General features: G+C 39.4%; 1 protein-coding gene across 2 annotated transcripts in view; it reads right to left on the bottom strand.

Moving 5' to 3' along the window:
• The window catches only part of CUNH1orf87 (chromosome unknown C1orf87 homolog), a 78,942-nt gene that overhangs the window by 32,957 nt on the left and 20,151 nt on the right, over nt 1–25,834 (bottom strand). For both annotated transcript variants that reach the window (XM_019449094.2, XM_019449095.2), the window contains exons 4-8: nt 13,987–14,127; nt 13,162–13,425; nt 11,269–11,390; nt 7,376–7,538; nt 652–749 (exon numbers count right to left, since the gene is read on the bottom strand). In XM_019449094.2, the coding sequence (XP_019304639.2) occupies nt 652–749; nt 7,376–7,538; nt 11,269–11,390; nt 13,162–13,425; nt 13,987–14,127 (788 nt within the window). The remainder of the gene's footprint in view (nt 1–651; nt 750–7,375; nt 7,539–11,268; nt 11,391–13,161; nt 13,426–13,986; nt 14,128–25,834) is intronic.

Raw genomic sequence — 25,834 nt, 5'->3', positions numbered from 1 at the left:
AACAGTTTATTTTAGACTGACTGGTGGAAATACGAACTATTCCCAACCTTTGTGCAAGATCTAAAAATTTTTGTGTCTTTCTTTTGTCTCCCCCCCCCCCCCCAAATCTGGCTTTGGGTAGTTTCCTCAAATGGATATATTAGCCAGTACTCACATGAAGACTCAAGAGCAACTCTTTAGAAAGAGAAATGTTCAGATCTCTCTTCTCCACTACTCTGTACTGTGCTTTCTAACCTTCTTAGCCTTCTTGAACTCCAAACGCCATCTTTTTAACTAAAGAAGAATCTGGGCTCTGGATTTCCTCTTCTTGTTCAGTACTTAGCTTACCTTATTTATTTTCCTTTCTTCAGGAATTGCTGTTCTGTGCTGGCTGGTGTCAAATGTCTGAAAACTATTGTTTCATAGATTCTGTCCTGTTTTTAGTTGTTTAAGGTGGAATGGTAAATCTTTTCTTGATGGTCTATGATGGTTGGAACTTGAAATTTCCTGCTTTGTCTCTCTATGACCAAGAAGACTCTGTCCTTAATATAAGTAAACATTCCTTAACTATCTATAAGTGATGAAATTGATAGCTTCACAAAAAACTTCTAAAGACAGATTTCAGTATTTAGTATCCTAATAAAGGACTACGTGAATAAAAAATCAACTTACTTTATTTCACCATGATAACCCAAATTCTGGTGGCTTAGCAATGTTTCCAGAAAACTCAAAGTCAGATACAATCCATGTTTTCCGCATATAGCCCTGACCTGCAGAATAAGAAAGAATTTGGAGTTTTGTTACAATGAAATTAAGATTTGAATTTCCTTCCCATAATTAGAACCCATATGATTTTGACAAAGAACTAGTACCCAGGAGTGAATTATCTCATCAGGATATCACTCACGACAATAATATCCCACTGAATGAGCACTGGGTGATATCTGGAATTGTTCAATCACTGTATTGTTCACCTGGGACTAATAGAACACTCTATGTTAAATATACTGGACTAAATTTTTAAAAATTAAAATAAAAAAATAGCAAATTTGTATTTGGTTGGTGCCGAGGTATTGCTCATTATTCAGAAGCCATCGGACTTTGAAATGTTGGTCTTAAATTTTTGTCAGCAATGGAATTGGTGGTTAAGGCCTAGAACTTATATACAATTATTATTTAGGTAAATTGCAAAAAAAAAATTGTGTATCTCCTTTGATTTATAAAACAAGCTTGAGGTATTAGCATGGTCAATATTGCTATCTGCATTTAATATATGACAAAACCAAGACTTAGACTAAGTCACCTCCTTGATGTTACACAGTTAATAAATGATGAAACTTAATCTAGAAACCAGATGCCAAATACATTCCTGTTGGATGATTGAATAAGGTGTCAGTGCTGTTTCCCAAGTACTTAATATTTTCTTAATTTAGCTGACAAATCAGTTCAGATCTCAGGTTGGTGGGTGGATGACACTGAGATTCAAACATGTCAGACTTTTAGGGGTATGATAACATGTGTTGTGTGTTTATCTTGCTGTTTAAACATGGACTTTGGAATGAAACAGTACTCATTTTGGACACCAACTCTGCTTTCTGTGATCTGTGTGACCTTTCTGTGCCCAATGTTTCATCTACTAAGTAAGACTAGTATTTTCTACTTCCTAGACTTCTGAGGTTGACATGAAAAAATAAGCAATTAGAATAGTGTCTGGCTTCAAGTTAGGCATTTGATTAATATTTGTTTAAATGAAGAGAAGGAGGAAGGGAGGAGAGAGAATGAGGAGAAGGAAGGGAGGGGAGAGAGAGAAAAGAGAGGACAGAGGATAGAGGGATTAGAGGAGAGGAGAGAAGGGAGAGAGAGAACAAGGAGAAAGAGGGGAAGGAGGGAAAGAAGGAAGGGAGGGAGGAGGAAAGGACAAAGAAAAAGAGATGTCTAATTTAGTGTTTGGATTAAATAGTAGCTACTATTACTACTTTGAGAGGAAGTTCAGTATAGTGACTGTATTAAGCATGTTTTTTATCTTGAGTGATTGTGCCGCCCCCCCCCCCCCCCCCCCCCCCCCCCAGCTAGCCAATTCCTAGATTTAGTAAAGGACTGGCTTGAAAGTATGCTTTTCTTTCAAATGCAAACCAACCTCTTTCCTGGGGCTCTCACACTTGGGCTGCTATGCCCTTATCACCCCCAGGGCCAAGTACTAGGTGACAGCCCCTGAGTCCCTGAGCTCACTGAAATAAATCCAACTAGCTAATCCTAAACCTGCTTACCCTGCCTTGCCCCTTCCACAATGAGGGCTCTTGACCACATTTTCCCCTTATCCCCTCTGCTTCCTGACCAACCCTGCTGCTTCTGGTGTGGCCTGTGGGAATGTGCCATGCTCCCTCCCCTTGGAAACTGCGAGTAACAAACTATCTCTTCAGTGGCAGTCATCTCCTGATCTGTTGGTCAGACCATAGCTGAATAATAATAAAACCTGGATTTTAAAATAGTGACAAAAAAACTAATCTTGGTTTGTCTTTATGGAAGGAAATAGCAATAAATCTAAGTTTAAAACTTGTACATGTTACTTACTAGGTATAGAGGAGTAATGTCAAGGATGTTTCAAGGAGGGAAAAAAGATCAATTTGAAACATAGAAACAACTTAGTAAGAGTTTATAAGAAGAATAAGGGGTCAGGAAAAATTCCAGGCAGAAGAAAAACATGTGTAATTAATGGATGAGAAAGAGTATGGTGCTTTTTACAAATGGCATGTATTTTGACATTACCCACCTACTATAGTTTTATACCCTTTTCTAGACTGGGCAGTAATTATTTGTTCCCTAGAACTTTATTACAAAACCTTGGCTTACTGAGGGCTGTGGTTGTGTTTCATTCATATTTCGATCACCATTGTCTAGCACCATATTGAAAAATAAAGTATTAATAATTTTGAACAGATGAATACATAGACGAACAAGGAAGCGAATGAATGAGATGAAGACAGAAAAAAATAGAGTGTGTACGGGCAGAGATTGGCAAAAGTAACTTTAGAGAGGTAGAAATTAGTGACATTATGCCATTTTAGTCCGTAAATAAGAATGGAATTATCCTCGTGATTACAGCATATTGATGTATTTTTAAACATCAGAGGTTATTCTAAAAACAGTTGATTTACTTCTGGCAACATTGAGTTTTGCCCTAGGCTAAAATGAACAGCAGATTAGAAATAGTACATCAGGGTTCCTAGAAGCAGATTGATTGATAGCTGCTAAGAACTGACAGTTATAAAGGAGCAAATAAATAAATAAATAAATAACAACAACAAAAAAACCAACATCTAGCAGAAAATCCTGCCAACCTAGTGTTACTCAGGATTATTACTAAAATTCTTTAAAGCATGAATATATATAATGATGACCCTTATTCAATAAGAAAGGATTTCATTATGTGTAGTTTCTTCTGTTTAGTAAGGAAATGTTTTTTAATCAAATGTAAATAAAATGTCTACATTATTTAGAAAATTCCACGTGAAATAAATATTTATTTCCCCAAAATGCTCCTTGAAAGAGTGGCACACAGATGCTCTCTCAACTTCCTCTCTTCCCACTTATGGCTCCATTTGCATTTTACCCCATCACTGTACTTAAACTGTATTTGCTAAGTCACTGGTAGTTTCCATGGTTTGAAATTGTGTGAGTACTTTTCAGTCCTAATTACAGATGGTATCTTCATAGCATGAAACATGGCTGATCATGCCATTCTTCTATAAATCTCTTTTTTGGTTTTCCTGACCATCCCCATGTCTCATTTGATTGTTTTTAGTCTCCTTTGCTGGCTTGTCTTCTAACTACTCCTTAACAATGAAAGTCCTCCTCAACCTTCCTTCTCACTTTCTGTATGTCCTTGGGTAACGCTAACTATTCCCATGGCTTCAACTCCATATTGAAGACCCTTAAATCATTATTTAATTTCTCAACCCAGATCAATGTGTTTAAAACTGAACTCCCCATCCTGTCCTCCACTCCTCCAAAGCTACTCCTTTTCTGTTTTCTATCATGGTGAAAGGTATCACCACTCACCAAGTTGTGAAAGCCAAAATGTTGGGAGTAATTTTTGGTTCTTCCTAATTCAGGGCCCATACCCAGTTAGTCACCAAGACCTACTTTACTAGCTCTATCTCCCCTGTTCTGCCTTGGTTTAAAACCTCATAATTTCTTGCTTGAATTGTTGGAACAGCCTTCTAAAGGGCTCTCTTTGCCTTTAATTCTTCATATTCCATTAAGGTGCTTTTGGTCAAATTTCAAATTTGATCGTATCATTCATTCACTGTTTAATATCTTTTCATGATCCTTTTGGGCCTTCAGGATAAGGTTAAGCCTCCTAGAAAGACCCTTCATAAACTGGCTCCCACTTTCTCTTCTAACCTCGCCTTGAGCAGCATCTCCCACCAATCCCAGCCACCGCATACCTGCTGTGTCCTGTCCATTTGAATGACTTACAGTTCCCTGAATTAGCCACGCTGTCTCTCCTTTCAGTTCCATTTCACATTATTCTTTTACATAGAATGCCTTTCCCATCCCTTAGTTTGCTCCTCCTCCCAATTCTTTGTCAAATTCACTTGTCCTCTAAGATTTAGTTTTTGTACCATCTCTTCTGGAGGGTTTTTGAGGCAGGCTAGTTTGGTGTTCCTTCTTTGTCTTTCAAGTTACTGCCATTACTCTATTTGTCATACAGAGTTGTGACATAGTTAAAATGTCACCCTTCTCCTGGGTTCCTGGAGAACTGAGGAACTGAAATCATAATAGTCTCCTCTCCTTAGTGCCTTCGCATACTGCTCAGAACCCAGGATGTGGACCTACATTGCTTCAGCAATCCTGCCAGAAGCCATCATTACATCAAGACATGCTAGAGGAACAGGATGAGGGAGTCCACAGAATGAGGATGGGAGATGTTTGATATGTTTTTAGACTGTTCTATGAGAAGGGCAAAATTTCATTCGAGTGGCAAGACCCATAGATTATCCTTCAAGAATACATTTATTTGAGAGGTTATAGATGATCTGTGAACACTCTGAAATGTTGGCTGTGAGGATGGCAACCCCACCCCCCTCAACACAGGGACACAGAGTGCATTGATTTCATGAGAAATTTAAGGAAGCCTGTGATTCTTTCCCCTACGCTCCAAGGAGATTAAGAATTACTGGTCCAACAAGAAAAGCCCTTCCAACTCATATCCTTTCCTGGTCTACTCTGAAGTCCTGTGTCTAAAAGCATGAATGTTGGGGCACAGCTGCTGCTGTTTTTTTGTATCCAATGTCCCTTGGGCCTCAATTTGTCTCACGTTCTGGGGAAACAGAATTCTATTTTATATGCCTCCCAGACTGTAATATACTTTGAGTGAGTTCCAGATGTCTTAAGAGATGCCAGATGGCTGAAGAGAGGCAGACCAGCTTCAAGGAAAATGTGCCCCATTTCCTTGGATATGAACCACAAATTTAAGCTTTCAGGACCAGCTCTAAGAACCAGTACTCAATGTGGCCATCACTTGACCCTGGGAAAGATTCCCCTTCCTTGGGCTGTTTTGAGTAATAATTTAACCAAACACTGAATTTTTTTGTTTAATTAGAAGAAAAGGAAACTAGTATTTACGGAGTGCCTCATGTATTAGCGTGCTAAGTACCTTCACATACTTATCTTGCTGAATCCTCACAATAGATGCAGGAGATAGATATTTCAAACCCAGTTTTTCCAGTGGAAAAATCTAAAGACTCAAAGAGTTTAAGAAAACTTATTTTGATTCCCAAGTTATTTATGTTTTATTCTCCAAGTATTATCTGAGAACCTTCAAGCTTCATTGATGGTGTTATGTAATTTCCAATCTAACAGAGAATTGCTGTTTCTTACTGATCTGATGAACGTAGTGAAAGCTATTTATGTTGTGTGGAATCTCTGGTAGTGTTCTCTCTCTCTCTCTTTCTAGTGACACATGCTTGCATGTGTCATATTCACATACGTACACACACAATTACACCCTACTATGACCTTTGCCTTTGCATGATTAGTTGACTGTATAAATGAAAGCATAGAGAAATCTGCTTCTGTCCTGGGATAAGTGTCCACTGTCATTATATTGTGTCCTTGCTTCCTTAGTAAACATCACACGTTCTTTTAAATTCTTTCTCATTTCTAACCTGTTTGCCTAGATGAAAGGCATTTTCTAATCTTTACTATAGCATTTTCTTTTTCCTCCCCCCTCCCCCCTAACTAATTTCCAATCCCTTTATTCCCCTGGAACTCTAAGTCTTGTATCACAGACTTAATGGATGATTCCAGATACCTTTTGCCTAATAGAGTTCCGATTTTGGCCCTCAATATCCCTCTACTCTTCTGTACTTTGAACCCTGGCTCTATAGCTTGCTAGCTGTAGTCCTTGGATGATTCAGTTGACCTCTCTGAGACTCAGTATTTTTCATTAAACGGGTATTATAACATCTATCTGGATTTTGTAGTCATCTGTAAATGTTAAATTAAAATGGTGTAACTAAAGCATTTAGTGCAGTGGTTGGCACTTAGTAAGAACTCAATAAAGCTTGGTGGTGACAAGTTGTTGCTAATGGAATGGTAGTAATACTCATAATTATTATTTGCCCTGTATCTGAGGTAGCCTCATGCCTAGGGTTTGTTTTGCTGAAGACAATACTTGAGTTAATATGGTTCTGGATCTTCTTCCATAAGACACATCTGCACTGTTAATTAATGTTCCCAAACAGCAGACCAGTCTCTATCAGCAATAAATCACACTAGTTCCTAAACTTTGGTGTTCCTAAAGCATGAGATACCACATGCTGATGTCACTGGAAACTGGTACAGGGTGTGAGAAATGAATATTTGGCCTTGGAAAAATATTTATTTTCCATCGTGAAATGTTACTTGGGTGTTGTCATATTTTCTATTATTTTTTTAAAAATTTTTTAACGTTTACTTATTTTTGAGAGAGAGAGACAGAACACGAGTTGGGGAGAGACAGAGAGAGAGACACACACACAGAATCCAAAGCAGGCTCCAGGCTCTGAGCTGTCAGCACAGAGCCTGACACGGGGCTCGAACTCACGAACTGTGAGATCATGACCTGAGGTGAAGCCAGACACTTAACTGACTGAGCCACCCAGGCGCCCCTCATATTTTCTATTATTAACATAAAACGTGTCCCAGTGTAAGTAATTCCTGGACCGATTCTGCACATTCCATAATTCCTTTTTGTCGTCGTCGTCTTTTTTTTTTCTCCTCTCAGGCACAGAAAACAAGTGTATAATGTGATCCACAGGCAGAACACAGATCATAACTATGCTTTCTTATAGACCCAATGCCCTGAGGCAGCCTTTGGAGATCAACACATCTGAACTCTAGTTTTGGTTACCTTGGGTAGGGGCAGGGAGCCAGAGAACGAGCGATCTTCTTTTTGAAAATTCCGACTGAGGTTCTCTATGTTGAGTTTCCCATTAGTTGTCCTTAGTGCCATCAAGATCTCTGACAGGCTCTTGCTCACTTCTGACTGTGGGCTGGCATCCTGATGAGCAGTACTGTTTGGAGGGGCAGGGGAAATGCTATGAAAAGATGATCTACCCAAAGCCGTTCTATGTTTTCATACCAGATCTCTCACCCCTGACTTACACTGTGGAACCAGAGAACCCACCCAGAAAGGTCTTCTAAATCTCAGTAACCTGGTCATGGCATCTGAGCATGAAGATTTCCTACATTCATTCCAATCGATTCCATTCTCCTGACCACTAGAGTCTCTTCTCCATGAGGCACCAACCAATTCAACTAGAACATAAATCAAACTTTGTAACCTAATCTCTAACTCTTTTTTCCAGTTGAGAGAAAAAATTGGAAGTGACCACAGTAGTTTACTCTAGCTGCCTGATCTTACTTCTCTTAGGCCCAGATAATTATTGATGGGAAATCAAATTTCCCAACCGTTCATTGCCACAAGCAAAGCAAATCAGATCCTGCCAGATCCCTGTAACCGGGGAACCTATTTAGAAGGAAATCTTGAATCGAGTGAACTTCCTCTGTTATCCTTGACTTTGCAATTTGTATCTGGAAAACCCAGAAAAGTTTTGGTAATAATGATTTTGCAAATGTTTATAATTATTAAGATGGTTTATCTCACTGACTATTGTTACTTTAAATAATAGGTGAAAAACCACAGGGCGATAAAGTGTTACAGTCGTTTACTTATTTGATTTAACTAGTGAGATTTTTACTCATTTAGGATTCACATGATGTTCCTTCCGGATCCGTCTGAACTGTCTTCTCGGCAGTGGAGCTTTTCCTAATTTCCACCGTCTCAACGTCAAGTGCCACTTCCCTACAGGGACATTCTGTGACATCCCTCAATCTCCACTCCTATAAATCAGCCTCCTTTCAGTGGTATGCCAGTAAAGTTTAACAACCTGCTCTCCAAGATAAGGCCCTAATCTGTTAGCATTACTAATTTTTACGGTGCAAGTGCTCCCACCATGGCTGACTTCAAGCTACCAACCCGACGTCACTGAATGAGTATCTGGGAAGTGGTGCTCCCAGTTGGCTCTCAGTGGTGCTCCAGCACCCTGTGCTTGATCAGCTCTTTTATAATTCCTTGTTCTTTTCCTTAATAAATCTCCCTCGTGTTGCATTCACATCTTTATTTCTTTGGTCATTGCCTCGTGTCTGGCTTCCCTATTAGACTGCTCCATCAGATGTGGATCAACTCTGTTTTGTTTCTTACTATTTCCTGGGGATCTTGTGCAGCACTTGGAATCGATTCTTTTTATATGCATGTATTTAACTTTTACTAAAGGTCATATTGCACCTTCTTTTGCTCTGTGACTCTTACTCGGGCTTTGGCCTAATAGCTAATATTTTCCAAAAGCTTGGTACAGGAAGGGGTGGCTGTTTGTCTTTGTTTTGGTCACGTAGTTTCTTCACCCTCCTTCCTTTGTTCAGAGAGTTCTCTAGCTCAGGAGTCTGCCTCTCACTCCAGCCGAGGAAAATGCTAGCTATTTGGTTTACTAGTCTCTCTTTGCTGATAGAGCACATGACCCAGGCCTTGCCAATCAGATGTATCTGTCCCAGATTTGAATCGCAAATTTTCCTTCCTCGTTCCTTTTCTTGCAATGCCATTTCCTGGGGGTAGGAATTCATGAGGCTTTGGCCCCTGACTCTGAACACCAATTGCTAAATGGGCAGGAGTTGTATGGAACCCATTTGTTTCAGCTGGTGGGGTTTCTTAGGAAACCTGCTGCAAGAGTGTGTTTCATCTGGTCCAACTTAGGTAAGGAGAGCCATTGCCACTGTTGTTGCCACAGGTGATGCTGGAGGCTTTTTAAACATCACAGAGCTGCCCCATTAAAGGCTCTCCCTGACAGAACGAGGGAGAGCCTTTTCCTGAGCAGCACATTGATTAACAAAGAGCCTGGATTCATTACGGGCCATCAGTTCTGCACTTCCACAAACATGCTGTCTGGTTTGTGTAAAGCAGCACCTTCTCTGATGAGTTCAAAATGATCTCTCTGTGCACCTCTTTTACAGAGTAGATATCCAGATGTCCCTGCAAGTGGATAATTAGGGTGCCAATTACATTAAAAAAATTACTCGTTGAGCATCTTCCACGTGCCAGGAACTATGCTCAACACGGAGTTGGCTAGGGCACACGCTATTATCACTAACCTCAAATGTCAAGTACATAGTTACAAGTATCACAACTGTTAGGCAAGGAAAGGACTGTGGGGCCATACCACAAAGAGATACAACCTGGTCCAGGGCTCAGGAAAGCCTTCCTGTCCAGGACCCATAGTACCCGTACCTGCCAATGGGTAACCATGTGTTTTAGTGCATAGCTCACCGCCTCTCTGGGCCCAAATCTCATGGTCTGTGTTTTATGAAGTGTGGTTGCTGATTATTAAAAATTTCTGTGGCTACAGGCGCCTACGTGGCTCAGTGGGTTAAGTGTCTGACTCTTGATTTCTGCTCAGATTATGATCTCACGGTTTGTGAATTAGAGCCCTGCATTGGGTTCTTCACTGACAGTGCAGAGTCTGCTTGGGACTCTCTCTCTTTCTCTCTCTCTCTCATTCTCTCTCTCCCCTTCTCCCACTCTCTCTCTCTCTCTCTCACAAAAATAAACCTACTTAAAAAAATTCTGGGGGCTTTATGGCTCTCCATAGCACAGTTGCTCCCAGATATTTGACTCATAGACCCACATGGCAGTGTCACTTTCTTTGCAACTTGAGCCCTTGAGGGAAAGAATGGGCCTTGCCAACCTCTGAATTCACTGTGCACAGCTAGGTGTGCCTGGCAAGCATCTGGTATTCAACGAATGTCAAAAGGGCATGAAAATGGCGCACTGTAGAAAGGAATCAAGTCTAACATTTGGCCCAGGGACATTTTTACAGGAAACTCTAGTTCCCTAGAGTGAAGTGATAAATTCCAATATCATGGCTCTTAATCACTGTGTCTCATTATTTGTAATGGAAAGAGTATCTTCTGGTAGGATAGTTTAAAAAAAAAGTAAAAACACTCTTCTATAGCATTTACTATGTATCGGATACTGTTTTTGAGAACTTTGCCTTGATTGACTTACCATTATAAATCTATGAAGTGAAGGGAAATCTCTTATGGTTTCTATTTCACACTTGGAGAATGGAAGCACAGAGAGGGTAGCTGACTGTCCTCAGGTTACATAGCCATTAAATGGCAGAAACAGGAATTGAGCCCAGGCTTTAGGTAATGGAGGCTATGTTCCTAACTACTGCACTTTGTCAACTTTCTTGGAGAACACAGAGACTCTCATGCTTTATTGTGCCTCATCTCTAATGATATTCCTCACATCCTGTTTTTACTTTGTGTCATCTCTTTCCTTTGAGATTATATGAGGGGATTATTGATTCTTGTACCTGAAACCTTTCTTTGCTAGTGCCCGTAAACCAGGAGTTCACTCATGAAGCGTGTTTCTGGAATCATACCTTAGAGACTGGAGCTCTGTGCCAGTATACAGTCATTCCTTACTTCATAATGAGGGTTTTCCTTTTCACATGGCAACCTCATAAAAAAAGACACATGCTTGATCTCAAGAAACTATGTAATTGTTGCAAATAACTTTCTGTACTGGCTTTTGTACCAGAGAGAGGAAATGATCAGCATAAGCCCAGTGTTGGTGAAGGGCATGGTGATTCTACCTTGGGTGAGCTTTTCAGGTGAATGGCCTCTGATGTCACTGCCAGCTCTAGAAATCTAGGAACACTATGCCCAAGAAAAGAAGGAAAGTACCCTTGGCCATGATCGTGATAACTCTGACTCTTGTTCCAGTTGCTGCCCACAACTCTTTGGCTTTGCTGGGGGTCATCTGAAGCTGCAGCTTTTAAAAACCAGAAGAGTTTTCCATAGCTCACCTGAAAATCCAATATGAAAAAGAATGCTGTCATTTAATGTACATATAAGGGAAATAAATGCCCATAAGGGAAATGCCTGTTGAGGTAGAGGGTATTTGGAATTTTTTTTTACCATTAAAAGTTTCTAAAACAGCCTTAAACATATAGTATAATAATTATTAGTGCTTTTGAAAAGCAAATATTCCTACTATCCCCCCTTCCTGATTGCCTTGTGGTTCGGTAGGGCTATGGGAACAATTCTGGCCGATGAGTTGTGAGCAGAAGTGACATGTGCTCCTTCTGGTTGAGGATTAAACTGCTCACACGAGCCCCTCCATAGCTCTCTTTTTATCCCCCTCTGCCAGCACGTCCAAAAATACTCCAGAGTTGCTACCTCATCCATGTGGGTTTGGGAGCTAAGATAATGGCAAAACTGTGCCTTACCTATTAGGGAAGTGTAAGTGAGAAGTAAACTTTTGTTGTTTTGAGCCACTGAAATTTTGGGGCTGTTTGTTACTACAGCATAACCTAGCCTCTAGCTGCTCTCTCACATCTCATATATTTATTATATATATAGCATTTGCTTGTATTTAGATATATCTAGCAGATATGTTTGGATTATTTGAGGACAAGGTCTTATTAAGCTAAGTGAAAAATCTCAAGACCACCCCCCCCCCCAGTCCTTTTTTTCTTTTTAAACATGGGAAAGGACTGAAATAATGTTGTCCATTTCCATTGCTGGTCTGGATGACATCCTACGGACTCTGGTGGACATACAACTCCAGGGCAGTTGGGGGATAACCGTGGGGGAGGGAAGCTATATAAGGTTCTGACATAAAATCAATCTCAGGCCAGAGAATTTGATTGAATTGAAGATTCACAGTGGCTATACTAAGTTGACACTGTATTGCTAAATACTTCTCATCAATATACAACTAATTATAGTTGGTTAGTTGGTTAGAAATGGGCAGGAGAGAGAACTAACATTTGTTTGAATACCTACTAAACGCTAAGCATGCGACCAGGTAATTTGCACTTATTATATTACTAAATTCCCAGATTACCCCTATGAGGTTTGTTTTAGCCTGGTTTTCTACACATGCTCACTCATGATTTACCCATTGCTATTGCTTTTTCTATTGTAGGATATATTCCTCTAGCACCCTGGTTACACTTGGACTATGCTTTGTATCTACCCATAAATGTGAGCTTGGGAAGTGCAGTGTTCAGAGCAAGAACGCTGGACTTGTCACTGGGGAGCCTTAATCTCTGCTTTGGGTCCACCATTAATTCTCTGAGTACACTAAGCAATTTCCTTTCCCCACTCTGGATCTCAGCTTCCCAATTAGTCAAATGGTGGTGAATTGTATTTCAAGTATACCTCCAACCTCTAACTCTTTAGGGAACTCTCTACAATGATACATCCTAGTCAAATTCTCCATTCTCATCTCAGAGCCTACAGACTGACCAACATGTAAGTTGACTCAAGTGAGCCCATTTTCCTGAATCTGTAACCCAATAGTGCTAAGGGCAGATAATGAAAGTCAGGAACAGCAGTCTTTTAAAAAGAAATTAAATAGAGCTAAGAGACTTAATCCATTTTCTATTCTGGTTTCTTCTGACTAGAAATTTCCACATATGAATACAAGTAAGCTTTGTGTCTTAGGAATCAATAGTAAAGGTTATTTTTAAGAAAAAAAAAGAGAAACTAAAATTTTAATTCTACTACTCTGGTGCGTACAAGTAAAATAAACAAAAGGAACCCATGCTTAGAATAGCAACATGGCTGTACCATTTCTGGAGAGCCCCTCTTAGAAAATCTCTGGCAAAGGATCTTGACTATTGGTAACTGTAGAGGGACTTCCTGTCTTAAGAAAAGGTGGCTTAGCTGAGACTGGAGAAGAAATCCTGAAGAGATAGGATCCAGGATCTTCAGCTCTTTCTGAAGCTTTTTTAGTAAGCCAGAACTCAAAGGGCGCGAGCTGAGTTCTCTTCTGACCAGGGCAAGAAGAAAAGCGTCTTCTCTTGTTGTTCCACTTGGCCTCTGGCCAAAATCCTGACACAAGAGCAACAGCAACAATCAATTAACACAGCTCTAAAATGAGAAGTGACGGCCAATGCAAAGAAGCAGAAGCCTAGTGGGGCTGATATCAGAGCACCCACTTTCAGGCCTCATCTAGAACAGTGCAAGCTGGTAACAGCTGGAGGTAGGTATTCATTCTGGGCATATTTATTAGTTTGCAATACCTCGGGACTGTTGCCTTCCGAAGAAGAAAAGAAGAAAATCATTTTAGAGTGCATACTCTGTGAGAAGGCTACTGAAGGTATATCATCCGTCTTCTACAAAATAACTTTTTAAATTATAAGAGAATTTAGAATGCCAAGTTTTAGAGACCCATTGTCTCCAGAGGAAGAAGGTGGAAGAAAGATGAGAAGTTCAGTTGAGACAATCAAGGTTTGCCTGTAAGCTCACCAAGGAGGTTCTTGGAAGCTTCATCATATGGCCTCTAGCATCCCTCTCAGACTGTCTCATTATCTGCTGCACATCAAAGTCTACAGGCAACAAATAATACCCTTCATCCACAATAGAAAACAAGGCAAGTCTTAGTATACGTACTTTAGGTTGGTCAGAGCTGTCCCTTGCCATCTGTTCCAAAGACCAGTCTCTGAGGTTTCTCCTGGGGAGGCCATGGATATAGGATAGGGACTGGTCTCCAGTTGGTACTGAGATACAATGGGCATTTTCCTGGATGGGAATCTTAAAGAAACAAAGACAAATGGTAGTAAGGATCAGAAGGAGAGAGGAAAAGAGAAAGAAGAAAGAAGGGAGAATATGAACGAGGAAACAATCTCTTAAAACACATTCCCAGTTCTAAGTGACTTCAGTCCATAGAGTGACTGAATCAATGAGTCCCCAAAGAATGCTTGTCTCAACATCAATCTCAGCATTATGCAATTCATACATTTGACAAATATATTAACAGTAAAACAGTGCCGTTTCATTTGTGCAAGAAAGAACGTATCTGCGACAAAGGAAAAATAGGTATATCATAAGGCATTTATAGGCAAATATAGGGTTCTTATTAGAGATAAAGGTATCCTTAGGCTGTGTGGGTGTGTATGTGTGTGTATGTGTGTGTGTGTGTGTGTGTGTGTGTGTGTGTGTGTGTGTGTGTATTAAGCTCCACACCCAACGTGGGGCTTGAACTTACAACCCTGAGATTAAGAGTCCCATGCTCTATGACGGAGCCAGCCAGCCACTCCTTTAGACTGTGTTAATTAACAGATTGAGGAAGAACAGCAAAGGCAATTGTGAGTTTTGTCAGGAATGGAACAGAAGAGATTCAAAAGCCCAGAATATTATATCCCAAAAGCAACGTTCATAAAGTTTACAATAGGATAAATGATGGAACAAAGGTGAGTGATGAAGTACCATTCGCTCTTGCCATGGTGTAGGTGTATTACTCATGTTTTTTATTGTCTATATTTTATGACGTTTTGACATCTCAGGTAGCCTTGCTGGCTGAAAGAGACTGCCCTTCCCAGGGTTCATGAATTTCTCACGAAGCAAATATTTCCCCTGCCCCAAACCAACCCAGTCCAGATACTGGATAACTAGGGACCACCCCTATGCTCAAAATCTGCTGGAATTATTCATGCTAGCCTGTCCTAAGCTGTTTACCCTACGCTGCGTTGCCTTTCCTGTGGAAACCTGTATAAAGACTGTAGCCTGTGCTGTCCCCTCACTTCTGCCTCCTGACAGAGCTTGGTCCTTCCTCATGTGTTCCTATGATATGTGGCATGCCGCCTTTGTGTGGGAAATGTAAGAAACTATTCTCTGAAAGGCAGTTGTCATTATATCTGTTACCGTGTCATACCAGATAAAAATAAAATCTTGGGAATAAATTGAGACACATGATTATTTTTGATGTCAGGTAATTGAAAGGAGACATTATCAGAAGGATTCACTGAAAGCTGAATGTCTGTATTCAGTTGATAGTCGTGTTGAATAACCAGTCAGTATGGATAGCAACCTGTAGGTGCTTTATAGTCGTGAAGCATTTTAAAGAGGCTCTTTAAAGTGGGAAGAGTGAGCAGGAGTGGTAGAGAGTTCTAGAATAGGCATAAAAAATAATGACATTGTGGAGCCTAGGTTGCTCAGACAGTTAAGCATCAGACTCTTGTTTTCAGCTCAGGTTATGTTCTCATGGTTTGTGAGATCGAGCCCTGTATTGGGCTCTGTGCTGACAGCATCGTGCCTGCTTGGGATTCTCTCTCCCCCCCACTCTCTGCCCCTCCCTTGCTGGCATGTATGCATGAGCATTTTCTCTCTCTCTCTCTCAAAATAAATAAATAAAGGTAAAAAAAAAAAGGAATTGTTCAAAATTTACCCCCTAGTAAATTGTGCAGATAAGATTTGAACCCTACATTTCCCCCACTACCCCAGGAGGAGAGAGATTCCACATTCAGTCCACAGAGCAGTTTCATCCTATAAAATGTTTGGTTAGGTATTTCAGGTGTTTCCTAGAACTTTTTCTTTTTCTTTCTTTAATTTTTTAAAAACATTTATTCATTTTTGAGAGACAGAGCATGAGTGGGGGAGAGGCAGAGAGAGGGAGACAGGATCCAAAGCAGGCTCCAGGCTCTGAGTTGTCAGCACAGAGCTCGATGAGGGGCTCAAATTCACAGACCACAAGATCATGACCTGAGCTGAAGTTGGATGCTTACACAACTGAGCCACCCAGGCGTCCCTAGAACATTTTCTTAGAACAGTATGTTTCTTTGGAAATTATTTGTAATATAAAACATTTCTATTTTCAGCCACATACAAATATTTTTCTGCCTCTGAGCATTGATGCACTTCTATATTGCAGGATTCTTTAAAAAAATTTTTTTTTAATGTTTATTTATTTTTTAAAGAGAGAGAGAGAATGAGCAAGTGAGCAGGGGAGGGGCAGAGAGAACAGGAGACACGGGATCTGAAGCAGGCTCCAAGCTCTGAGCTGTCAGCACAGAGCCCAAGGCTGGGCTTAAACTCATGAACCATGAGATCGTGACCTGAACCAAAGGCAGATACTTAACTGACTGTGCCACCCAGGTGCCCCTATACTGTAGGGTTCTGAAGGAGCATTTATCAATACTTCACCATTCCAATGGAGTCAAGGTGTCCCTTTCCTCATTTAAACACCACAGTTTATTGAGTGCCTTTATCTTCACTACAGATACAGGTGAACAAGGCAGGTATGCCTCTTGCCATCACAGATCTTTTAGCCTAGATGTCCACAGACTAAATTTTATAGCCTCTCCTATGGAAAGAGGAAATTATATTCTACTCCCAGGACTGCTGTGAGGAATGAGTATTATAATGTATTGTAAACAATTTGTAAATTCTAAACCTTGATTTGTTATTTGCTGTGTGTCTCAATAGAGTGAGAGCTCTGTGTGGGCCAGAACAGTCTGGTAGCCCGCTGACTCCCAGCATTTAAGAACAGTGCCAAATTTGAAGAACAAATAGAGAAACACAGTGTGAGAAAGGTGACGATGGCCTGTTCAGGCCCTGTGGCGTGTGCCTGGCTTCAGACTTCTCCCTTTGCTGACATCAATCACCCGGGGGCTGTTGTTTTTCCAAACATTGTATCCACAAAGTGTCAAAGAAGATAACAAGGAAGATGTTGATGAAGAATTACCATGTTTCTGACTTCAAGGGTTGCCAGAATATCTGTAAAATCTCCAGTTCTACAGGTTTCTCTCATTTGTTTTACTTTGAATCACAAAATAGTGCTTGTGGCTAACACACAGTGGATTTGGGGCATAACACCAGTATTGTGACCTTTACCTAGAAGAATTGTTACAAATGAAGCACAGAAGTTTAACACAGATTTAGGGGCGCCTGGGTGGCTCCGTCAGTTGATCGTCTGACTCTTGAGTTTGGCTCAGGTCATGATCTAATGACCATGAGACTGAATCCCATTTTGGGATTCTTTCTCCCTCTCGCTCTGCTGCTACCCCACTCATTCTCTCCCTCTCTCTCTCTCTGTCTCTCACTCTCTCTCAAAATAAATAAACTTAAAACCATTAACACAGATTTAGTAATTCTTCTTGGGGTGTGGGGAGTGTAAACAAGACTTTTAAAAAATATTGATTATTAAAAAAACTATTTTAAAGTGGTTATATTGTGATGGGGAGCCTGGGTGCCTCAGTCGGTTGAACGTCTTTGACTTCAGCTCAGGTCATGACCTCTCGCTGTTCCAGAGTTTGAAACCAGCATAGGGCTCTGTGCTGACAGCTCAGAGCCTGGAGCCTGTTTCAGATTCTGTGTCTTCCTCTCTCTCTCCACCTCTCCCCTGCTTGTGCTCTCTCTCTCTGTCTCTAAAATAAATAAACATTAAAAAATTAAAAATAAATAAAGTGGTTATATTGTGGAATCCATGAACACCCTCCTCCAAGACAAGTGAACACAACGAATTGTCTTCATATTGTGCAATGCATAGCTGGGGCTTGAGAGGAAATCTGCAGAGACAGCATCTAATGCAGATTTGAAAAGTTCTGTTTCTTCAACATTTGAGACCAAGGTGTTGATGTGTTCTAGAAAGCTGTTAAATGGCTCAAAAAGAGATGCTAGTGATAATAAATACAATCATGAGAAAGATGGATATAAAAAGCTTGACAGGATTTCTCAAGAAATGTAGAATTGAAAAAAAAGTATTTCCAAATTAATAAATTTAACATGTGATTTTTATACCTGAAGTCAATATAATAAGTATTAGCATTAATCATTTGAGTATTTTATTTATATTTACAAATATAAACATATATATTTATAAATATAAACATTTATATTTTCTTTACATTTTAACTTGCAATTATAGAACACTTCAAACACAGGCACATGTGGTAAGGATAGTATAATAGAATTCCATATACTCGTCACCAGGCTGTAATTATCAACTGAAATGCTTGTTTTATTTATACCCACATCACCTGCCACCAGAAATGAAGTAAATAAACCACAGATGGGCTATTATTTCATCCACATTTTTTTTTTAGCATGTATCTATAAAGCAGTGGTTTTCAAAGTGTGGTCCCTGGGCCAGAAACCTCAGCATCACCTAGAAACATGTTAGGAATGTGAATTCTTGAGACCTACCCCAGACCCACTGAATGAGAATTTCAGGGCTTGGGGTCCAGATATATGTGTTTTAGAAAGCCCTCCAGTACTTATAACACATGCCAAAGTTTGGCAACTTCTGCCTTAAGAGTAACAAATTTTTGAAAATATAACTACAATCCCATTATAATACTTTTAAAAGCAGTAATTTCTCAACATCTTCAAATATCCAGTCAGTTGTTGAAAATCCTCCAGTTATCTGATACATCGTATTTTTCAGTTTGTTAATTCAAAACAGGAACCAGATAAGATCCGTATATTGTAATTGGTTTAAATCTTTTACATCTTTTTAAATTTCTAGTTCTTCCTATTCCCTTCACTGCCCCACCCCCGCCTTTTTTTTCCTGCCGTTTTTTTTTTTCCCCTTGTAATTGATGTGCTGAAGAAGCCGTGTTGTGTGCCCTATAAAGTTTTCCACAGTCTGGATTTGGTTGCTTGTATTTCTGTGCAAGGTTTAACCAACCGTCCCATCTCTATCTTGTAAAATAGTTAGAACCAGGGTCTTGATCTTATTCAAGTTCAGTTGTTTCAGCAAGATCCTTTCACAGGTGATACATTGTCCCATGCAAACAAATGCGGTCAGATTCTTTCTTTTTATAGGTACTGATAAGCTCATTGCTTTACTCCATTTCTTTTCCATTAGGGTTTCATAAATGGTAATATTCTTATCCTATTATTAGCTCTCATTTATTAATAGGAATGCTTCTTTACAGAGAAACTGTCTTCATTAACTATTATCTAAAATACAGTTTGTGTACCTGGGTGGCTCAGACCTCTGCACACTGACAGTGTGGAGCCTGTTAGGGGTTTGCTCGCTCCCTCTCTCTGCCCCTACCCTGCTTGCTCTCTCTGTCTCTCTCAAAATAAACTTAAAAAAATACAGTTTGTATAGAAAAGGCAAACAATAAATGCTTCTATTATTTACCAATTTAAAAAATAGTCTCCCTAGCGTTCTCCCAGGTGACCAATGAGTTTTTTTTTTTTTTTAATCACTATAAGGTTATAGATTTAAGCATATACAATGCATTTAAATCCATTAAAATTACTTTTATTGATAGCCAAAAGATCCCACTTTTGACTACTGGGAGCCTTTAATATTTTATTATTATTATTATTATTATTATTATTATTATTATTATTTTAGTGAGAGCCATTTTAAGTTAGATTCCAAGCCTTTTTTTTAACAAGTCTCGGAAAGTGTTTGGTATCTCCATTGCTTCTGGTGTAAGTAGACATTCCAGGCTCAAAGCTGGGATCATTGTCAGATCCAGTGTGAAGATTTTGCCCATTTTTTCTTCCAAGAGTTTTATAGTTTTGGATCTTATACTTAAGCCATGGATCCATTTTGAGTTAATTTTTATATATGGTGTTAGGTGAAGGTCCAGCTACATATTTTTGCATGTGGACATTCCAGTTTTCCTAGTGCCATTTCTTGAAAAGACCATCTTTTCCCCATTGAATCATCTTGGAACCCTTGTTAAAAAAATCATTTGACCATATATGTGAGGGTTTATTTTGGACACCCTATTCTAATCCATTCTAATGTCTGTCTTTATGCCAGTACAATAGTGTTTTGATTACCATACGCTTGTATACCTTCTTTATCAGGATTGCTTTGGACGTCAGGGTCCCTTGAGATTCAATATGAATTTTAGGTTGGATTTTTCTATTTCTTCAAAAAAATGTCAGTGGGATTTTGATAGCGATTCACAATATTAACTTTTTTTCTATACAAGAACAGCATACCTTTTCATTGTTCAAATCTACTCTTGTGTCTTTTAGGAGAGTTTTTTTATTTTTTCTCATAAAGGTTTGGACATTTCTTGTTAAGTTTGACTAGGCATTTGGTTTATTTACTTATTTAATTAATATAGGTATGCTTTTATTTGTAATTATAAATGCTGCCTTCCATTTTGTGTCCTAACTAGCTTTTGTTTATAATATATGAAGGCCACTGATTTGTGTATGTTGATGATATAAATCTGTTTTGTCAAATTTTCTTAGTGTTTTAGTAGTTTCTTCATTAGCGGTTTTTAAATTTTATGTGTGTAATTGTATCATTTGACAATAGTTCTTCCTCTTTCCAATTATTCTGTCTGTAATTGCTTTCTTTTTAAAAATTACATTGGCCAATACCTCCAATTTTATATTAAAAACCAATGGAAATAATAGATATGCTTGATTTCTTTCAGACTCTAATGTGAAAGCCTCTAGTGTTTGTCTAGTAAACAAATGTTGGATGTTGGCTTTGGGTAATATATAGAGAGAGGCATTTTGGAAACAAAAGTGAATAAGAAAATTTTTATTCTCAGGGAATTTATAGACTCATGGAAGGAGACAAGGAAGCCTATGTTTTTATTTATATATAAAAAAGTATTCATTTACTTATAAGGTTTATTTGCAAGAAATCTTACCATAAATGATGTGTTTATGAGAGGCATTACAGTGTAGTACATGCATTTTTCTCAATGTTGCCCTTGAGGGGGCAAAAATTTATTCTTTGGGGGCAAAAAATTCTAAAATATTATAATGGTTTCTAGCACTCAAAGGCTCAACTCTACTCAACAAAATAGTATTTCTTGGCATTTAATCCCATTCTCTTTAGGGAGAGTTTTGATTTTTCTCCTGAGGAGTGGGGTCCAATAATCAAAGAGAGATTTAGACAGGTATAGTGGATCCAGACTACTTGGGTTCACATCCTAGATCCACCAATACTCAACTGGTTGTATGAGCTTTGGCAAATTACTTCATGTCACTCACTGTGTCTCAGTTTTCTCACCTATAAAATAGAGATGTGAGCACCTACTTCATACCATTGTTTTCTATTTTTTTAATTATTCTTTTTTAGTGTAACTGACACACAAGTTTACATTAGAGGAAACAACCCATTTTAATAGTATAGCAACATCTGCCAGAGGGGTATGCACAGACTGATTTATAAGTACCTTACAAAAGGCATTTACCACAATCTTGGTGATCAGACAGCGATCCTTCTTAGTAGAGTTGATATCTCAGTAAGTTGAGACCCTAGTGTAACTAGAGGTTACATGAAGAGAATTTCATATAAAAGGAATAGCATGGACAAGGCATAGAAGACAAAATGGAACAGAACTCTATCTGGGAAATAGACATTGTTTAGGGAAAGGTGGGCATGTGAGAGAAGTAGAGACAACAGAAGTGAGTTGGAGTGACCATCAAGGACTTTGCATTTTATACTAGGGCAAAGGGGATTAAACAATGGTTTTAAGTCTTTTAAGTAGTGGCCACACTTGAGTGCTTCTGAAGTTCTTCCTAAAAGAGGCAAAATATATACCCTTGCCCCAGTTGTGTTGTGCTTTGCCATGTGGTTTACCTTGGCCAATGGGGCAGATGTTCGTGGATAATGATGTGGAAGTATTGGGGTTCAGAGCCAACAGCCAAGAAAGAATGCTTCAGACATCTTTGGTGCAAAAAGGTGGTTTTATTAAAGCACAGGGACAAGACCCATGGGCAGAAGAGCTGCATTGGGGTTGTAATGGGTGACTGATTATATACTTTCAAGTTGGGAGGGGGTTAGGGATAGCATAAGTCTCCAAGGAATTTTGGAAGCAAGGTTTCTAGGACCTTGAAAGGGCTAGCTATTGTTAGGATAAGGTCATTTGTTACTGTCTAATAAAACCTTAATCATAATTATGTGGAATAAAGGCAAAAAGGAAATGTAGATAATATCAAATTTCCTTAGAACCTGCAGCCCATTGACAAATACTTGAGGCTGGCAGAGTAGAACATTCCTCCAGGAATTCCCAACTGTTTTAATATTGATACTTTCCTTGAGGGAAAAATAGCCTTAGCTTGACAATAGTTAGGCTTCCAGTATCCCATGAGTCTTCTCTAGCATATTAAAATGCTTTTGTAGGGGCACCTGGGTGGCTCTGTCAGTTAAGCTTCCAACTTTGGCTCATGATCTCACAGTTTGTGAGTTCGAGCCCCACGCTGGGCTCTGTGCTGACAGCTCAGAGCCTGGAGCCTGCTTTGGCTCTGCCCCACCTCACTTGTGCTCTGTCTCTCTCTGTCTCTCAAAAATAAATAAATGTAAAAAAAATTTTTTTTAAATGCTTTTGGAAACTTCCCCCGGTCTTTACCTCCCCCAGCTCCCAAGTAAACAATCAACTATTCCTCACAATCCCAGGGCAGCTCTTTCTGCCCATGTGTCCTATCCCTGTGCTTTAAGAAAACCACCTTTTTTGCACCAAAGACATCCTAAGAATTTTTTTCTTGGGTTGGCTCCAGAACCCCAACATTTGCACATCAATAAGATCCTTCAGATGTATATCAGTGAGCTTTATGCTTAGAGGATGATTGCAAACATATATTTGGGGGTAGAGATAAAGGGAGTTTCCAAAGGAATTTTTTTTTATGTTAAAGGAAACCTACAGAATCCTGGAGGTCAGGATAATGTTAAGCTAAGATCACTTTTTGCCCTCAGCAAAGAGTCAACATTGAGGCAGTTGAGTTCCCAGAGGAATGTCACTCTGCCTGTCTCACAGACTTGTCAATGGGCTAAGTTGCAAGGAAATTTAATTTTTTCTTCTGCCTTTGTTTCCCACATCAGATACGACACAAGCAAAGACTTAATACGTACTTGTGGTAGAGTCTGCTGTCTTGAAACATTTCCATTACTATAAGAAGAACTTGCCTTGATGAGCCTACTGGGTTCAGAACAGTAAGAAAAACCCAGAGCAGACCTGAACTAAATCTATCATTTGCAGCCAAGCCTAGAAAAGTCTAAATAAAGGAAGCAAAAGCTGTCTTAGCTCACATCTGCAGATGTGAGCATAAATGATTCTTGGTATAAACCACTGAGTATTGGGGTGATTTGTTACACAGCAGTATTATTACAGTAGCTGACCAATACAGAGAGAGAAGCATAGAAAAGGACAGCCAGTTTGGAGATAATTAAAATCAACTTGCTGAGGTACAATGGTGGTCTGACTAGGATGATAGCAGAGGAAGCAGAAATAAGAAGGCATTTTTGAGAGACATAAAGGGTTAGGATTTAAAGGGCTCAGTGATACTAGATTCAGGGAGAGAGAGAAGGAAAGCATGCCTAGGTTTCTTGCTGATATAAACGGCAAAGATGGGAGTCTACTCTGTGAGACACAGACCACAGAAAAAGAGCAGGATCAAAGGTTCTGTGTTGAACATGATGAATCTACCAATGCATGGCCAAGTGGAAATGTCCTTGACCTTTGTCTCTTCATCTACAAAATGAGGATAACATCATGTGCCTCCACCTACCTCTCAGGGTACTGTGGAGAACAAGTAAGATAAAACACACAAAAGCACTTTGAAAAGAACACATTACCGATCAACTATGATAATTATTAAAATTAAAGCACTCACACTTTTCATTTTCATGCTGCCAGATGCAAAAAACACGCTCTAATTTTATTTTTGAAACCGTGCTACTGAGTTTGTAGCTAGTCACACATTCTTTTTTATTTTCTGAGAGAAGGCAGAGCTGATGCTTCTGAGAAATAATACAAACAGTATTTGTATTTTCAAAGACACATAAGGAACAGAATTTGGAGAAAAAGGATTCTAAGGCTACTGTTAAGAAGAGCCAGGCTCTTGACTTGTAAAGCCTCAAAGTAATCACTAAAGCTCTCTGGGCCCCTCATTCTTCATTTCGGAAGTGGAGATTTGTACTTGCTGATTTCTAAGATATCTTACTGTTCTCAGATACATGAAACGATGAGCTCTCATAGCATTTTCAGCTTCACTTACCTCCTACTAACTAATGATACTCTTCAAACTTGATCTGTAATTTAGAAAAGAGTTTCACACTTGCCTGTCCTCACCCACGTTAGCTCAGTCTTTATCAGCAACTTTTCTTTTGGAGCAAATTCAGGCAGTCCAGATTGCCTGTTACATCCCAGGCAGGAAAGCTTATTTTCATCTATGTGTGAGAGAGAAGGATCTAGAAGGAGTTCTGATTGGTTTACTTCTTTCACTGCAGCAGAATTCCATTTACCACTTAGTCAAGGTGGTAATGAGGGTCTCTTTACCAGGCAACTGTGGCTGCCATCTGGCAGGCCAGCATCATAGACTCGGCAGACAGAACCAATTAGTCAGAACACACACCTCCCAGGAGGCCTTGCTGTATTTGGTGGCTGGGTGTTAGCCCTGCTGAGTCTCCCACAAGAAACCTCATTGAGTTCTGGGAGGGGAGGAGCAAATCATCCCCCTCTAGCACTACAGAGCTAGCAAAGAATCCGTATCTTGGAGGTCCAATAACAGCTTATTCAGTGAACATTCTGGCCATGATAATGGCTACTGCGGAAACTGTTCCATGAATGGGCTGCTTGATGTGGTAGAGGGAGTGTCAAGAAACCCATTTCCATTTATAAGAGAAAAACTAGAAATGACTTAAATGCCCATCAGTAAGGGATTAGTTAAATGAGCCATATTATATCCATACAAAAGAATGAATACAGTTGGTGGTGATTAGGAACCTAGGACTTGGGCTTCAATTGTGGCTCTGTCCCTTCTCAGCCTCAGGACCTGGGCAAGGCACTTGACTTCCTTGTTTTTCAGTTCCTTCCTGTACAGGCTGAAGAGAATAAGAGTTCCTACCTCATTGGGTGCTTGGGAGTACTAAGTTAGTTAATACATGTACAGAACTTAGAATGGTGCCCGGCACATAATAAATGATATTTAAGTGCTTGTTCTGAGTATGATTCTCATAGAACCATTCAAGATGATGCTTAGGAAGAATTTTTTAAAGCCAGGGTGAAAATTCTTAATATGAAATGAATTGAGCAGGATCACAAGGAGTAAATACATAATGATTCTCATTCTATATCTATGCACAGAGAAAAAAAGAAAGAAATATGTTATTATTTTTCTTTGGTTGAGTTTTCTTCTTATATTCTCCATCTGCCAAAATTGTACATGAGTATGCAGTACTTTATAATTAGAAAGATGATTTGAAAAAAAGAGAGAGAAGAAAACCTGGATAAACATCTTCTCTCTACACTTATGAGCCTCTTCAACTTTTCTGAGCCTCAGTTTTGTTTTCCTTCCCTTTTTGAAGTAGGCTTCATGCCCAGCATGGAGCCCAACACAAGGCTTCAACTCATGACCCTGAGATCATGGCGGGAACTTAGATCAAGAGTCAGATGCTTAACTGACTGAACCACTCAGGTGCCCCCTGAGCCTTAGTTTTATCATCTATACCATAGTGATAGAGAAAACACTGGTACCTACCTCAAGGGGTTAATTCCAAACAGCAAATGATATAATTTATCTGAAAGCA

The sequence above is a fragment of the Panthera pardus genome, unplaced genomic scaffold, assembly GCF_024362965.1.
Source record: "Panthera pardus isolate Hobbes unplaced genomic scaffold, ASM2436296v1 HiC_scaffold_11, whole genome shotgun sequence".
NCBI lineage: Eukaryota > Metazoa > Chordata > Mammalia > Carnivora > Felidae > Panthera > Panthera pardus.
The sequence above is the reverse complement of the archived record's forward strand: the minus strand, read 5'-3'. Positions and strand labels throughout refer to the sequence as shown.